The sequence below is a fragment of the Antechinus flavipes genome, chromosome 4 (assembly GCF_016432865.1).
Source record: "Antechinus flavipes isolate AdamAnt ecotype Samford, QLD, Australia chromosome 4, AdamAnt_v2, whole genome shotgun sequence".
Taxonomy (NCBI): domain Eukaryota; kingdom Metazoa; phylum Chordata; class Mammalia; order Dasyuromorphia; family Dasyuridae; genus Antechinus; species Antechinus flavipes.
Genome location: NC_067401.1, coordinates 13,873,679 through 13,891,795, shown reverse-complemented (window position 1 = coordinate 13,891,795; position 18,117 = coordinate 13,873,679). Strand labels below are relative to the sequence as shown.

At 38.9% G+C, this 18,117-nt stretch overlaps 1 protein-coding gene across 4 annotated transcripts in view; it reads right to left on the bottom strand.

Annotated features, from left to right (window-relative positions):
- Nucleotides 1–18,117, bottom strand: part of ANKMY1 (ankyrin repeat and MYND domain containing 1) — a 121,226-nt gene that overhangs the window by 632 nt on the left and 102,477 nt on the right. Inside the window, exons 17-18 of one of the 4 annotated variants that reach the window (XM_051991851.1) lie at nt 10,082–10,230; nt 5,631–5,758 (exon numbers count right to left, since the gene is read on the bottom strand). The exons of 1 other annotated variant lie outside the window; for it this stretch is intronic. In XM_051991851.1, the coding sequence (XP_051847811.1) occupies nt 5,640–5,758; nt 10,082–10,230 (268 nt within the window). In that variant the 3' untranslated portion in view covers nt 5,631–5,639. Of the gene's footprint in view, nt 1–5,630; nt 5,762–10,081; nt 10,231–18,117 lie in introns of all 4 variants that reach the window. 2 more of the 4 variants (XM_051991850.1, XM_051991849.1) reach the window with 2 other exon arrangements.

Sequence of the window (18,117 nt, the reverse complement as noted above, 5' to 3'; positions counted from 1 at the left end):
ATTTTTATACATCACCAACAAAACCCAACAGCAAGAGATACAAAGAGAAATTTCATTCAGAATAACTGTTGATACCATAAAATATTTGGGAATCTATCTACCAAAATAAAGTCAGGAATTATATGAGCAAAATTATAAAAAAGTCTCCACACAAATAAAGTCAGACTTAAATAATTGGAAAAATATTAAGTGCTCTTGGGTCGGCCGAGCGAACATAATAAAGATGACAATACTCCCTAAACTAATCTATTTATTTAGTGCTATACCAATCAAATTTCCAAGAAAATATTTTAATGATCTAGAAAAAATAACAACAAAATTCATATGGAACAATAAAAAGTCGAGAATCTCAAGGGAATTAATGAAAAAAAAAAATCAAATGAAGGTGGCCTAGCTGTACCTGATCTAAAATTATATTATAAAGCAGCAGTCACCAAAACCACTTGGTATTGGCTAAGAAATAGATTAGTGGATCAGTGGAAAAGGTTAGGTTCACAAGACAGAATAGTCAACTATAGCAATCTAGTGTTTGACAAACCCAAAGATCCTAACTTTTGGGATAAGAATTCATTATTTGATAAAAACTGCTGGATAACTGGAAATTAGTATGGCAGAAATTAGGCATGGACCCACACTTAACACCATATACCAAGACAAGATCAAAATGGGTCCATGACCTAGGCATAAAGAACGAGATTAAAAATAAATTAGAGGAACATAGGATAGTTTATCTCTCAGACTTGTGGAGGAGAAAGAAATTTGTGACCAAAGATGAACTAGAGACCATTACTGATCACAAAATAGAAAATTTTGATTACATCAAATTAAAAAGCCTTTGTACAAATAAAAATAATGCAAACAAGATTAGAAGGGAAGCAACAAACTAGGAAAACATCTTCACAGTTAAAGCTTCTGATAAAGGCCTCATTTCCAAAATATAGAGAGAACTGACTCAAATTTATAAGAAATCAAGCCGTTCTCCAATTGATAAATGGTCAAAGGATATGAACAGACAATTTTCAGAGGATGAAATTGAAACTATTACCACTCATATGAAAGAGTGTTCCAAACCATTATTGATCAGAGAAATGCAAATTAAGACAACTCTGAGATACCACTACACACCTGTCAGATTGGCTAAGATGACAGGAAAAAATAATGATGAATGTTGGAGGGGATGCGGGAAAACTGGGACACTAATGCATTGTTGGTGGAGTTGTGAACGAATCCAACCATTCTGGAGAGCAATCTGGAATTATCAAACTGTGCATACCCTTTGATCCAACAGTGTTTCTATTGGGCTTATATCCCAAAGAAATACTAAAGAAGGGAAAGGGACCTGTATGTGCCAAAATGTTTGTAGTAGCCCTGTTTGTAGTGGCTAGAAACTGGAAAATGAATGGATGCCCATCAATTGGAGAATGGCTGGGTAAATTGTGGTATATGAATGTTATGGAATATTATTGTTCTGTAAGAAATGACCAGCAGGTCAGAGAGGATTGGCGAGACTTACATGAACTGATGCTGAGTGAAATGAGCAGAACCAGGAGATCATTATACACTTCGACAACGATATTGTATGAGGACATATTTTGATGGAAGTGGATTTCTTTGACAAAGAGACCTAACTCAGTTTCAATTGATAAATGACGGACAGAAGCAGCTACACCCAAAGAAAGAACACTGGGAAACGAATGTGAACTATCTGCATTTTTGTTTTTCTTACCGGGTTATTTTCACCTTCTGAATCCAATTCTCCCTGTGCAACAAGAGAACTGTTCGGTTCTGCAAACATATATTGTATCTAGGATATACTGCAACATATCTAACATATATAAAACTGCTTGCCATCTAGGGGAGGGGGTGGAGGGAGGGAGGGGAAAAATCAGAACAGAAACAAGTGCAAGGGATAATGTTGTAAAAAAATTACCCTGACATGGATTCTGTCAATATAAAGTAATTATTAAATAAAATTTAAAAAAAAAAGAGTTAAAGGAGAGGCAGTTAGATAATGCAGTGAATAGAGTCCTGGCCCTGAAGTCAGGAGGATCTGAGTTCAAATCCAGCCTCAGATACTTCTACTTCCTAGCTGTGTGACCCAGCCCCAGTTGTCTCAGGAAAAAAAAGAGTTAAGGGGGACCCAGGAAATGGAGAAACCTGCCTTATCCAAGAACTCTCCACACAATGGCTGATAGCAGTTCTCTTATTTTCAGTCCTGTCAGACTCTATGTGACCCCATGGATCAGACCCTTTGATTCTCCACTAATCCCTCCAAGTCAGTGCAAATTAATAGCTCCATATTACTTGATTTAGTAGCCCATCACCAAGGTCCTAACATCTCTTCCAAAATCCTTACCTTTTAAATGTATGAAATCTTCCCCTCTACCACCACAGCCCTCATCAAAGCCATGAGGGGCTCAGTGTTCCCAGACATGTATTTCACACTTACCACGGTGAATTACAGAGCTACTGGTCAAGGATAGGTGCCCAGAGTCCTAACCAGTGGACAAGGAATCAGGGATGTCAGCTCTGTGACTTGATAATGTCTTTCATCCAGTCCAATTCCAGTTCTTATAAGCTCTTGCTATGTGCTTGATAGAGAGGCAGTGTGCTATAATGGATAGCTAGCCAGCCTCTGAACCAGGAAGACTGGGCTCACAATCCACCACTGCCATACTCAACCATTCCACATTCGGGACAATTCCAAAAATTATCCACTGGAGGAAAGTAGGGGGAGCTTTCTTATCCACGTGGTCCCTCGACCGATAAAATCCCTTTCTCATCCCAACATGCCAGAAGCTGAAGATTTGTTCCTGCCCTAAATGAGCTTACATTCTACTAAGGGAGAATAACAAAAATGGTCCACAGAAACTTGAGATGGCAAGAGCAAGGTATAAAAAAGCCCACGGAGTCAAATTAGGAAAAACTTGGTAACAAGAGCTATCCCAAAGGAGGATGGAAAGCCTCCAGAAGAACCCTTTCCTGGGAGGTCACCAACCAGAGGCTGGATGGCCAACCACGGACGTTGCGTTGGTAATGGTCAGTGGGGATTCATGTGTATAAGTTCATGGGCCAGATGACACGGCCATAAAGTGACCTTTCCACTCTCAAACACGGCGATTCTGTGCCACGAGTCAGAGTGGAATGGGGCAAGGCCGAGTGATGGTGTCTAGGAAATCTGAGGGAGATCTGAGGTTTCATGGTGTGAGCTCGTCATTCCCTCATCAGCCTCAGCAATAACATCTTATTTGCTAGATTCCCTAACCAGCCTAGGATTGTCTTCATTTTAGCTGAAATTCTAGCCGGAGCTTTGAGAAAAGAAAAATGGAAAATTCACTCTAAATATTTGAGGAAATGGGGATGCTTTCTACCCACTCAGGTCAAAAAAAAAAAAAAAAAAGAGCAGAGTGAAGAAATAATCCTCAATGGGACAGCAGAGACGCCTTTACAAAGGGAATCTTTTCGCCAGCTCTTTCTGGCATGGGAGGCTTTAAAGCAGACATGGGGTTGGGAACTAGAGAGCCCCAGCCTTCCGGGCCACTCGGCTGCCAACCATGACCCTGGGGGCAGAGCCCAGCGGGAAGCGAGTGGTAGAAGGCAGATCTGAAGCAAGAAGGCCTGTGAACTTGGATGGGGAGAACATCAACTAACTTGTCACTGAAATCCCACTTTTTCTTCAATTCTTTTAAAACAAAATTCTGCAGAGGACTCGCTGGGCTGCTTCTGACTGCCAAAGGGCTCCGTTTCACAGAAAAAGCTGAGAATCGCAGGCAAGAATAAGGCCAGAGCAAAACTCTAAGGGCTTTCCCTAGAGCCGGGAAGGTGCCTTTGGCTCTCACTGGGTTAGTTAGGAGAACCCGAGATCAGCCAGACCCAACTGAGGCAGCGTTCAGGGCATGGCAAACCCCAGCTAAGCTTTGATCAAGGCTCTTGGCTATTTCAGCAACAGCCCAACCTGGGGGGAAGGCAGAAGATCAAAAGAGTTTTGTGTCCTAAAATGCCAGAGAATATGCTAAAGGGAGAGGGAGGTGGATAGTGTGAAGAGGAGAATGTGAAATCACAGGATCTGGGTGTGATAGTAAATGATGCTGACCCTTGGCAAGCAAGTGGCTAGGATGCTGGTTCTGAAGGCGGAGGAGCGGCCAAAGCCTGCATCTGCTGCTCACTCTGTATGACCTTCAATCACTCTTCCAGATCCCGCTTCCTCCTCTATAAAAAGGAAGGGGTTGGACTGTGTGGCCTCCGAGGTCACTCTCGGCTCCAACTCCAGGATCCTACGATCCTAGATTCTTTGCCCTTCTCGGTCTCTGCTTCCATCGCAGTAAAAGAACATTGGGCGAGCCGGTCTCCAAGATCCCTCCAAGGCTGAATCCTGCGCTTGCAGTCCTACAAATGGTTACTGAAGTATCACCCAGGTTATACTTGACCTCACCCGGTTTAACAAGTTTGGTTTGTTTTTTACTTCATCCAGGACACTAACGTTCTAGATGATGCTTACATGGCTTAACCTCAGTTCTTTTCTCTAGGAAGCTTGGGTGGAGAGAACATCAACTGTATTTTCACTAGTTTGTCACAAATTCTGCTTTTCCTGCAATTGTTTTAAAACAAGATCATGCAAAGGACTGCCAGGACTGCCGGATGATCTTAAGACTTGCTCCAGATGTAACATTCTGAGGTTAATTGACAAGCACTCATTGAGTACCTACTATGTGCCGGACACTCTGCTAGACAATGAGGATACCAGACCAAATACATAGAACTTAGCCTCAAAGAGCTCATGTTCTACATTCAGTTGGCAAGCATTCATGACACACCTACTATGCGACAGGCAGGGAATGATGAAACAAGGACAAAAATGACTGTTCTTGCCCTCAAGGAGCTCACATTCTGGAATCAGGAAAAGCAAAGGTCAGGTACGCTGATAATTAATTAGAAAATATTAATTAAACCCCAAGGATTTGCTGCTTATCATATTGGGAACACAAAAACAATCAAGGAAACAGTCCCTGCCCTCAAGGAGCTGACATTCTATTGGGGAGGGAAGTTTGATTATACAAATTCATATAAATTACCATGTAAGGGAAGCTGGGAGGGAAGCCGTTAGCAGCCACCAGAGGCGTCAGAAAGGCCTCGAGCTGTGAAAGAAAAGAGGAATTCTGAGAGGTCTCAGTGCAGGGAGACAGTGTGTTCCACTGGCCTGTGGCCCAATCCGGGCAGGAGTGTGGAGACCAGACATGGTGCCTCATGGGAATAATGGGGTTAGCTGTACCAAGAGTGGGAGAAGGGTAGCATCAGATCGAGGGGTAATGAGAGACAATATTCCTCAAACAGGATAAAAAGAAACTGGCACCAACCGGGAGATTTTGGGTGTGGTAGAAAGGTCACCTGCTCTGGAGGCAGATGGTCAAGTTACTGATCCTTTCTAGGCTTTGTAAAATGGGAAAGTTGGGCAGCACACTAGCTCTAAGAGCTTATGACGCCTTAGTCCCTTCACCTCCCTGGACCTCAGTTTCCTCTTCTGCAAAAATAAGATTAGAGGGCAAGATAGTAGAAGGTGAGAAAGAGAATAGAGAAGGGAGGCCAAAAGGTTGAGAGAGAAATGATATGAGGACCCAAAGTTCAAAGCTTACCTCTGAGACTCACTTCTGGTGGGATCTTACAAAGCCATATAACTTTCTTCTGGACCTCTGGAATAGTTTCCTCCTCTGAGATTTAGCTGGCCTGAGCCCAGCTCCATCTGCTTGGGTTTGCTTGGCCTCTGCTGTCAAATAAGGACCATGAAAAGAAAGGGAGGCAAAACCCCACCATGAACAAAGCCAATTTTCTATTAATATTCTATGATGATGATGGGGAGGGATACAAGAGAATCCCTTTAACGTGAAAAAGGTGGTTTTTAATGGAGGTGGGGCAGAAAGTGGGGTCTCTCTAAAGTCTGGGGACCAATGCTTTTGGAATAATAACCCAAATGATCTGAGAGGGAGAAAGGGGAAAAGAGAGAAACAAAGACACAGAGAAACAAAACTTTATAATAAACTCACCCTCTCTCCTCCTCCCTTTCCCTACCACCCAGAAGTCTGGGTCCTCTTCCTCAAGATCGGCACAACAATGCACATTTTTAAGTTTCCCAAAGGGAGCATTTACAAGGATCAGACTGGGACGTTACTTTTATTCAAGTCTTCCCCCTCACCCAAACACACAGTTTGTTTTCTGTCTTAAAAGTTTGCACTAGATCTTAGTTAACATACCTTCCATAATACCACTTTATCTTTAAAAAATAATTTTTATTTATATTATTGCTTCTCCACTCAGCCTTGAACAATGGAATAAACACTGGCTCTGGAATCAGTGAACCTGGGTTCAAAAGGAAGCCTCCAGAGTGCTCAAAAAAAGCTTGTGATTTTGGACAAGAGCTCTTCCCATTCTAGACCTATGATCCTATTTTACATCACTTCCCTGAGCCTCAGTTTTCCTATCTATAAACCTAGATCGGCCTCTGAGGTCCTTTCTTACCCTAGGTTTGTGAGCCCACATTTCTGTGGAAGAACTCTTTTAGAAAAATCATCGCGTCGCATTTTCTTATGATCAGGCAGCACAAAATCAGAATTCACAAATGAGAACAGTGAGTGATGGGAGAAACTCAGTGTTAAAAGAGGGAGTTGGATTTAGTCTCTCAGGCCCCTTCCAGCTCTACCATGATGGACTCCTGGGGGTCACAGAGTCAAAGCAGAAATTTCCAGTTAAATACAAGAAAAAAGGGAAATTGAGGGATGGTATGAAAATCCAGAGATCAGCTCTGGAAGGTACCTGGTGTGAGGGAGGGTCACTGTCATTACTGATAAGCTAGGCTAGTTCTGATGTATCCACAGACATAAGTACAGACTGTCCTAGCTAAAAAATGACAGCCATTCTCAAGCTCCTGTCATCCCAAAGGCCATATGAGATGACTCCGATCAGAACTGATTTCACTGAAATCCAAGTTATGAAGAACACACAAACTAAATGGCTTCTTTGTTTTTAAAGATTTCTCTCTGATCAAGAGGAAGAGGTAGATCAAGAGGCTTCATCTTTATTTAACAGATAATTTCTATCCCAATGACTCAGTTGACAAGCATTTATTAAGCCCCTACTCTATGCTAGGCAATGAGCTAAATCCCAAGTATAAGTCAATAAAATCAAGTATTTCCAGTCCTTAAGAAGAATCTTATATTGTATGGAGGAGGAGCTCAAGAAGGGAATAGAAAGATGTCTCATCAGCAAGCACCTACTGTGTGTCGGGTTCCAGGTGAAGGTGTTGGGGAGATAAAGATACGGTGAAATTGTCTTTCCCTCAGAGTTTACCTTCTACGGGGGAAGAGGAGCCAATGGCAAAACCCAATCTCTCTCAAGATCTCTATTTATATGTGTTCCTGAAAGAGCTGCAAGGTTGGTGCAGCCATTATCTGTCTGGGTCCATTAATTATTAAAGTCAATTTAATGGTTTTTCTGGTCAAATCCCAGGATGCTGAGGATGGAGGATATTCTGGTTAACTGAAGATTAACCCTTTGAGTTTGGGCTTTAATCGTTCACAATCTCTTGCCTTAATAAGCAGAGTGTGCAGTAATAGACAGAGGCTGGGACCAGAACCTTGGAGAACAAGGTTCTGGTCCTTGATCAGACTCTGCTCATTGATCTGGAGCTGGAAGGGAACTTGAAATCATCAGCTCTTAACTCTCTCCTTTTACAGATGAGGAAACTGAGGTTCATCAACTTTGAATGACTTACCTATGGGGAGACTAGTAGGAAGCAGTAGCACCAAGACCAAACTCAGATATTCTCCAAGCCAACTTCAACCTCATCCCCAGATGGGCCCAGACAAGTGCTATGGGTCTCAGTTTTCTCCTTTGTGAAATAGGGGGGGGGGGTGAACTACATGACTTGCATTCCTATGCATTTGTGCATTAAAGGAAGCAGAATTTTCCTTCAACAGATGAATATCTGGCAGTTTCTCGGGGTCTTTAGTCCAAGTACCAGAGTTTCTATCAAATGAAGGAGGTGTAGGAAAATGGGAGGCTCCCAAAGTAAAGGCTGGAGAGAAAAATCTCTAGCTTATCATCTTATGACCCAAGTTTTTGTCCTGAAAGAGAAAGATGGCTTAGAAACTATTTAGGGGCAATATTTTCAAGTTGTGTGACATCTTTTAAATAATACATTTGGGGAAGGGGGAATCTCTTCCTCATTACTTCAGGAACCTCTGACTTCATTATTCCTTCCTTTCACCTACACAGGCTGCCCTGCTTACCTGTTGATCATTATTTGAGAGGGGAAGGAGGAGAAAGGGAAGTTGACCCAAGGAAGAATTTTTTATGAAGCCATTTACTAAGGCATGGAGTGTTTTGGTGAAGACGATAGCTACATGAATGAATGAATGAATGAAACAAAAAGCATTTGTTAAGTCCCCACTATGTGCTAGGCACCCAGGAGCCAAAGACAAAAATTAAACATATCCTTGAAGCACTGAATTGAGGCAAATTTCAAGTCACATCCCCCCGCTGCCATCTTTGTTATTCGTTACTCAAACTCAAATAGCTAGCTCATGGCTTTGGAAGTTCCATCCAACAAAGAACAACACAACTCATGTATGCTGTCCCTTATGTGTCTGTGGTTTCCTGTAAGCTCACCATGCAGTATCCACCCAAAGTGCCAGAGGTGGGCTTTGCTTTCTTCCAGCATCGTGAGAGTGGCAAGAACTGACAAATGTTTGGGAACCCAGTCCATTAGATCATCGTATCTTTCTTGTTACTATAAAAGTAATCCATATAAAAAGGGGAGCTTTGCCAAGAGACAGTTTGGGCAATTGTGATGTGGATCCATCTTGATTTGGATATTTCTCTTTTCAAAGAACCAGGATCCACTTGCCAGGAAAATAGACTCAAGCTGCGAATGGAGTCAATGATTCAGAATTCTCTTTTCACTTTCTCCTCCATGTCGTATTCTATTCATTAATCTCTCTTGACCCCAGTCTTCACAACCTTTTTCTTCCCAACTTCTTGTATATTATTTTTTATTCTGTCCAAAAATTCTTGATTCTTTCTCTCCTCCCCACTTACTAGTATTTTTTTCCAATTACATATAAAGAGAGTTTTAACTTTCTTTTTTTAAGATTTTGACTTCCAAATTTTTCTTCCTCCTCCTCTTACCTCCCCCTTCCCTGTCGATATAGGCTCTACATGTACAATCACGTTAAATATATCTCCATATTAGTCATGCTGTGGAAAAAGAATCAGAACAATAGAGAAAAACCACAAGAAAGAAAAAAAAACAAGTTAAAAAATGAAAATAGTATGCTTTGAACTGCATTCAGTCTCCATAGTTTTTTCTCCCCTCTGGATATAGACAGTTTTTTGATCATTCCTAAAAGAATAGGACTGTCCACGGAGGTATTCTTCCTGTCATTTCAATTTCTCCTCTAGCAGAGAGGCCAGTTGATATTAGTGCACAAAGTTGGTGAGTGCCTCCAGAAGGAAGACAAACATGCTCATACTCAAAATATTCCATGAGATCACTTTTAGAATAAAAAAGCCGCAAATACACATCCAATGTATAGGCTGAAGCACTTCCTATCATCCTGATGTCGAGAAATCCCATGGAGGATCAGTTTAGGGCAAATTTACATTCAGAATGTTTTTGCCATCATCTTACAACTCAAGTCTTCAACAGGAGAATACCAGATGATGCTGAAAATGTATGTACGGGGCAGCTGGGTGGTGCAATGGGTAGAACACCACCCCTGAAGTCAGGAGGACCCGAGTTCAAACCTGGCCTCAGACACTTAACACTTCTTAGCTTTGTGACTCTGGGCAAGTCACTTAACCCAATTGCCTCAGGAAAAAAAATGAAAATAAAAATAAAAATGTATGTACACAAGGAAACTATTCCATAACACAGACCGCCTTGAAATGTAGCTCTTTGGGTTTTTTAAAATCTATCTTAAAATTCATTCTTCTTTAACCTTAAATTAGGGCGAATAAAGAACGAAGCTAAGCTGCAGATACCCACATTGTGCTCCCATAGCCATCCCCCCTGCATATATACTGAATTTACCTGCACTACATTCTCGTTTGTGGGACTCATTCCAGGCTTTTGCCTTACAATGCTTGCTACAGGTTAAGATTCCATAACAGCGAAGACACGGGGTAAGCCGCACCCCGATGGAACGCCCACACTGGTAACAATATTTGAAGAAAGGTATCCTGTGGAAAAGAAATATATCTCTGCATCAGGCAATGAAGAAAACTGGAATCCAATTTTGTTTCTCATTCCTTCTTTCAAATTTCATTCTCATACCATGTAATATGACATTCAGAGAGAGAGAAAAAAAAAAAAGGCCTAAAAACATTAGCTTGATCTGAGACAATGGAAAGAGCACTTGTTCTGGAATCAAAGGACCTGGATTTCAATCCTGCCTTTGCTTTTGATTACCTGTTTGATGCTGTATTCAGAGATACAAGTTATATTAAATCAAAAAAAAATAGCAAAATTGGAATGGAAAGCAAATCCTAAAAGAAAACTGCCCAGAAGTATTTTAGCTAAAAGGCCAAGTGCAGATTGACAGAATCCACAGGATTACAGTAGAAACTATAGGTTTAACACATATAGAAATGAAGACACCAAGGTCTAGAACTTCCAAGTAAAAGGAAAAATATATATAAGCCGCCACAAAAAGACAGCTTACTTATCTAGGGAGACCTATTTAAATCTCGTAAGATTATTCTTCAATGATGAGAAATGAAAGAAGAAGCAAAAATATAATAATACTGAAAAACAAAAGAGCAAAAGTTCATCCAAGGATAAATTATTACCCAAAGGGAGCTTCTGAAAATGAATACATAATCTTAACATAACATAATCCTAATACATTTAATAGATTTTGATGAATTAATTTAATAGAATTAAATGACTTGGCAGCATTTTTTTTTGAGATAACCAGAATTAAAGAGTTTTTTAAAATACAAATAAGCAGACAAAAGAAATGTTTTTAAAGTAAACATAAATAATTTCGAAAGGGTAAGCCAAGGCCCAGGGCTTGTTTATTTTAAGGAGAGAGGCAAGACTAATGTCATTTGGTAGTTCTACTTGTCTATGAACCATTGAGGGAGAGATATTAACTATAAACTAACATAAAAATAAACCTAGAGAAGAAAACAGGGCGAATAATAGACTTAGCATTTCTTGAAATCTGGATGCTAAAAATACAGATGGTTTCATCACACAGATGCAAATTAAAACAACTTTGAAATATAACCTTATACCCAACAAGTTGGCAATGTTGGCAGGACTATAGGGAAACAGACAGCAATTCACTACTCAAAAGAAATGTATATCAGGCTCATCCCTTTGAAAAGAAAGAAAATTGTTTTAATTGTTCATACACTTTGGCCCCATGAACCCATTATTATACGGTGAGGAGATTAACAGCAAGAAAAAAATCTCTTAGCAGCATTATTTTTAACAACAAACATTTTAGAACAATGTCCATTTCCTATCATTTGATGGTAGCTAAACAAATTGGCATTGTGTGTGTGAGTGGGGGGAGGAAGGGAGGGATACAGCGAGAGGTACAATGAAATATTATTATGCCATAAGGAGTTTCTCATAAAACGGCATGAAACAGTAATAAAAAAAAAATGAAGACCATGGGATGGCTGGTCTGGTGTTCTTCCCTAAAATGGAAATTTCCAAGAAGAATGTACCAATAGGAAAAGGAGTCCAAATGCTCTCCCCTTCCCCCTGGATATGTTAAAAATCACATAAGTTTCTTCAAAAAATGGACAGAAGATATAATTTGATTTGCCAGTTCTCTATAAAAGTCAAATGAGGTGCTCACCAAAGATGTTTGCCATTATCGGGGAAGAGTTGAGCAATTTCCAAATGCAATAAAGACATGTAAATGGTGATGTCCTCCAGATACATATGGCTTGTTTGCAATTAGACCATGAGCTCTTTAAAATCAAGGGCTCTCTTCTGCCTTTCTTTGTATCCCCAGAACTTAGTATAATGCCTGACACATTTAATAGGCACTTGATAAATATTTATTGAATGACTAGTTGATAATGTGATAATGCATCAAGACTCTTAAATAAGACCATAAGTACTCAATAAGCACCTAACTATCCAAAGAGAAAAAAATCCTTTATCTAGATTATGCTGTTCAATTAAAAGGGGGAAATGAAGAACTGGTCCTTCAATATATAAATCTTTATATGGTCTCTATGGATGGAAAAAGAATTACAAACAGAATTTATTAAGATGAAGGAAATGTATAGGACTTTCTTTGGGGAACTGTATGATGTTTTAATGGTTTCAAGCTTCTCCCTGAAAGAAAAATCCAGCTTTTGAACTCAATACTTCCAATGAGCCAAGGAATAAAATAGTCTCCAAAGAATTGACATTGAAGATTGCCCAAAAGACATCAAACATTGAGTGTAAATAAGCTACATTTTTTTTTTACCAACAGAGTGTAAAGAAGCAAAGTGAAATATATAATTAAAGAGGTGTATGGTTGGACAATAGCTTCATAACAAAAACAAGGGTGACTAACAGATAAATCCATGCCTTCCCTAGACGGCCATACAATGTCAAGAAATCTAGATGACAGTATCCAACATGTCCATAGAACCCCTGGGTAAGACTTATTGGAGGACATGAACAAGAGTCAGCATATGATGAAAAACTCCATCTGATCATTTAGTTAATTAAAGGAAAAGTATTTATTATTTACTTCCTATGTACAAAGTACTAATCGTTGATGGGACAAAAATGTAAGTCAAGCAGTTCCTTTTCTCAAGTAGGAACTAGCTAAAGGGAAGGACCCTCATTGACAAGATCAAATACTTATTTAATTAAGCAAACATTTGGAAAATTCACAAAAATTCAGAAAAGCAGCCATCTTAAACAATCCATTTTTAGGTTACAATGCAGTAAAAACAGTAATCATCTAGGAAAGTATCATCAAAAGTGCAACCCTATGTGGGAACTCAAAAAATTACTTGATAAATAATGTGTAAGCTAAAGAACTGATGGCAGAAATAATATCAGATCATAATAAAGATATTGAAACTATAAATACAACATATCAAAATTTATGGGATGGAGCCAAAGCAGAATTCAGAGCCAAATTTATATCTCAGAGTATTTTATTAACAACAGAGTGAGAGAAAAATTAATGAGTTGTTTGCATTTGAAGAAATTAGAAAACAAGCAAACCAATAGATAATAAGCATGCACAAAGTAGGAAATCATTAAAATAAAAAAGGAAATCAATAAGTTGGGTTTTTTCTCCAGTATGAGGAGGGGGGAGAAGAATTGATGCTTGCTAATTGAAAAAAAAATACAATTTAATTGTTAAGAGAAAAATGAAAGAACAATTAAATTGATTAATAAAAGATTTTTAATACTAGCAAAACTGATAAATGTAATCAATTAGCAAATTTAATGAAGAACAGACAAGAGGAAAATCCAATTACCTAAATTACAAATTAGAAAGGAGAGCTTACAACAAATATAAGACAAATACATAACCAGTGGAGGTTTCTACCCATAACTCCAATAAAACTTAGATTCCATATAAACATTTGGGTGGCTAGGGAGCTCCACAGTGCACAGAGCACTGGGCTTAGAGTCAGAAAGACTCATCTTCCTAAATTCAAATCTGGCTTTAGTCACTTACTAGCTGTTTGACCTTGAGCAAGTCAATTAACCCTGTTTGCCTCAGTTCCCTCATCTGTAAAATGAATGAGAGAAGAAAATGGCAAATTGATCTAATATCTTTATCAAGAAAATTCCCCAAAATGGGGTAACAGACAGTTGGGCATTTCAAACAAGTGAACAACAAAAATGGGGATCTTTACAAAAATATAAAACACAAAACGAGAGAAAACAGGAATAATCAAAATAAATCTAACTCATATAAAGAAATCCTAAAGGCATGACCAAGTGCTAGTTTCAAAAAGTACAGGCCCAAGAGGATTGAGACTTAATTCTATCAATACTCATAGAAGGATTAATCCTTGTATCAAGAGAGTAGAATGAATAAAGAAGACCTAGTTTTAAATGCTGCCTTAGATACTAACAAGGTATTCATCTCTCTGGGCCTCATCTTGCTCATCTGTAAAATGAGGATCTTGGATTTAACCTCTGGGGTCCTGCCCCCAGTTCTATGACTTTATTTTCAAAAATAGAAATGGCATTCTATCCAGTTTTTCCATAGTTCTGAGCCCCAAAACCTGGAAAAGAAAAGGCAACAGAACTTTAAGCCAGTATCATGAAAGAATATTTAATATAAAAATTTAAATAAGATACTAGAAAATCAGAGAAAGCAATATTTCAAAATCATTCATTATGATCAAGTAGGTCAGGGAATGCTTCAAGATTCAGCAAGCAAGCAACATAACAGAATATAGCAATAAATAATCATAAAGTCATATGATTTTATCAATAGGCAGGGAACTTTTTTTATAAAATAGAATGCACATTTAAAAAAAATTTTAAACACTAAAACCTACAGGAATAGGAAGATTTCTTTTCATCTTGATGTGATAAAAAATATTTGAAATGTAGAGCCTAGAATTCTATTTAATGGAAAAATATCACACATTTTCCTACTAAGATCAGCATTTAAACAGGACTGCCTACACTCACCATTACTTTTGGACATTGTATTACAAACACTAACTATAGTAAGAAAACAAGAAAATAAAATTGAGTGGATAAGAGGAAAGGAGAAATGAGATGTCAGTATTTCTATTTGCAGATGAGATGGTATTACACTTGAAAATTCAAGACTCAAAAAATTGCCAAGATAATAAATATTCCTAAGAAAATGAAAAAATAAGATAAAATCACACACACACACACACACACACACACACACAATTTCAGCATTTCTCTGTATCACCAAGAGAAAAAAAAAAAGAACTAAATCAATTGGTAGAAAGAGAAGCATCATTTACAATAATGGCAAAATGAATCACAAGATGTAAAGAAGACATATGTCTCAAGACGATGCAAAAAGAATTTTAACAGAAATAAAGGAAGAATTAAGTAATTGAAGGGATAGATAATCAATGTTCATGGCTAGGTAAGGCCAAGGTAGCAAAAATGGCAATAATCTCCAAATTGATTCATGGTTTTAATGCAGTAACAATCAAAATTCCAACGGTCTACTTCAGATAATTAGATAGATAAGAAATGTATTAAAGGGACAAATGGACAAGAAGATCAAGGGGAAATCATGAAAAAATGAAGAGGAAGGCGAACTTGTGCTGTTAAATCTCAAATTTATGCTCTAATAGCTAATTATAAAAACTAATATTAGATTTTAAAGGGGAGGAGGGGGAAAAGGTCTACAGATATGATTTATCATTCTGAATTCAAGCCAAACTCTAGCAATAATAGACGAGTTTGACAGCTCCCAGATCCCAAAACATTGGTAGAGGCAATTACTATGCAATAAAAATTACAATATTAGGGAAATTAGGTACCAGAGTTGCAATAACAACCAAAAATATGATTAGATACACACTTCATAGCACATACCTCAATCCCATGACCACCCAGTTCTTCCCTCCATCTCAGTCGTGCATAGAAATGGTCACACCTGGATCTCTCCATGAACCATAAGTATATTATCCCCTAAATTAAATTCTCTAACATTCTTCTATCTAACCAAAACCTCCTATCATTCTATTTCTCCCCATGCCTCATCTCCCAAACCTATCTTCACACCCTTCTCAGACTTCCATTTTCTTCCCTCCTCCCCTCAAATATCTCAGGATATTTTTATTGGGCTCAGTCATGTCCAATTCTTCATGACCCCACTTGGGTTGTTTTTTTTTTAACATCTATAGTGATCTGCCATTTTTTTCTCCAGCCCATTTGACAAATGAGGAAACTGAGGCAAACATGGTAAATTTTTGCCCAGGATCACACGGCTAGTGTGTATCTGAGGCCAGATTTGAACTCAGAGAGATGAGTCTGACTCCAGGCCTGGTGCTTTATGTACTATGGGCCCATCTAGCTGCCCTCACTGTCTCAGAACATTGCCCCTGTTGTAATTTTCCTTTCCTCCCTTCTGAATTCTGAACTACTATTTGAATCAATTCAACTCCACCCTGTCCTGTACCTCTGAAACCCTTGGCCCCTTGAGCTATAACCTTCAGTCTTTGTCAAATCCCATCTGAATCACTGTGATCAGCCACAGAGTCTTCTAATTTCCTGTTGGAGATTTCTAAATCAACTCCTATAAAATACCTACTACAAATGGAAAGCACAATGAATTTCTGTAATCACTTTAAGTATTAGCTAGGACCGCACACATGTAGAGTATTTCCATGGCCAAGATACCATTTAAATCATACATATGCTTCAAAGTACAATTGGGCTCATTTGACCACATAGTATAGAAACCACTAAGATAAAAACTCCAACACAAGAAAACTTAAGACAATAAGCCAAAATATTGGAAAGGTGGTCTATAGAATAGAAGTCTGGGACCAGAAAGACCTGGATTCGAATCACTGAGACCTATTGAAGACTTTAGCTTTAAAAGGTCAATGTTTCCCTTTTCATCCAGGGTCATCTCCAGTCATCCTGACCTATCTCTGGCCATTGGATCCAGTTGGCTCTGGAGGGGAAAGTGAGGCAGGCGCCTTCGTCCAGCTCTCCCTCACTTCAATCCAATTCACTTGCATGTCACCGCCCTCTTCCAGAACAAAGGATAAACAACAACCTCTGGCAGATATTGTCTGTGGGATTCGAGACAACACTGAACTTCCCAATGCCTCAGGCCACTCCATAAGACTGAGCATCCAAAGAGCTATTGACCAACATTGGGACAGGGAGTTTCCCTATACAAATGTAATCAAGGTCCAGGCCACAACATAATAACTACCTAGATCATAGAGTTAGGAGTCCCAGAGGCAAGAAAGGCTAGACTACCTCCTACATTTTACAAATTAAGAAGCCACTTCCTGGGAGATTAAATGATTTACCCATCATCCTCCATCTTGTTAGCGGTAGAAGTGAAACTTGAACCCCAGGGATGGGCTTTCAGATCTAAAACAGATCAAGCTTTGACCCCAGATTTCAGTTTCCCCAGGCTTTGGAGGCTTGAGCTATAAATGTTTCATTTTTATTTTCAAGCTTGAGAAAAGGTTATATGATGAAGAGAGGACTTTATAAACCTATCTGTGCTTGGCGAGGGTTATTGTTGGGTTTTTTCCCCTCACACTTAACTGCATGCCAAGTGACTTCAGCACAGCTGTTAATATCCTAGTGTCAGAACAGATAAAGCAAAACTATAGAAACGCATAAAAACAAACAACCCAAACAGAGTAAAATATGGGAAATCAATTGATCCTCTGTCAGCCAGCGCAGTAAGCAACGAGTTTGTTTTTTCTTTAAGATTCATCTGCTAGCACTGTTCTGGGAAAGAAAAAAGTCCTGAGATCTCTGTGGCCAAAAATAGCCATCACAGCAACAGCATCACCCCAGATGGACCCAGAAAAAAAAAGTAGGCAGAGATAACTCAGAAGATTTGTTTGGGGCCACTTGAGCAAAGCCAGAGTGGACACCGAGGCCAGTAAATATTATTCCCCTGATACCATTACCAAAGGAGCTTCTCAGTGTCCTCTTCTGCCACTGGCAAGGACTTGAGCAGCAGCCAGACTTGATGCTGAGAAGTTCCCAGTTCAAACTCTGCCAGAGATTTTTTACCTTATTACTCAGTTTTTTCATCTGTAAAATGGGACATAGACTTACCACCTCTCAAGGTTGTTATGAGGATCAAATGAGATAATATATGGAAAGCATTTTGCAAACCTTAAAGCTAATCCTTGAGACTAAATTACCTTGTTGCAAAGTATCTTTGTAGCATACAAAGTAAATATAGTTTCTTCATAGTATGGAAAGCATGTTGCAAACCTTAAAGCTACTTTTTGAGACTCAATGACCTTATTGCAAAGTATCTTTCTAGTATATAAAGTCAATATAGTTTTTTTCATAGTATGGAAAGCATGTTGCAAACCTTAAAGCTAATTCTTGAGGCTAAATGACCTTGTTGCAAAGTATCTTTCTAGTAT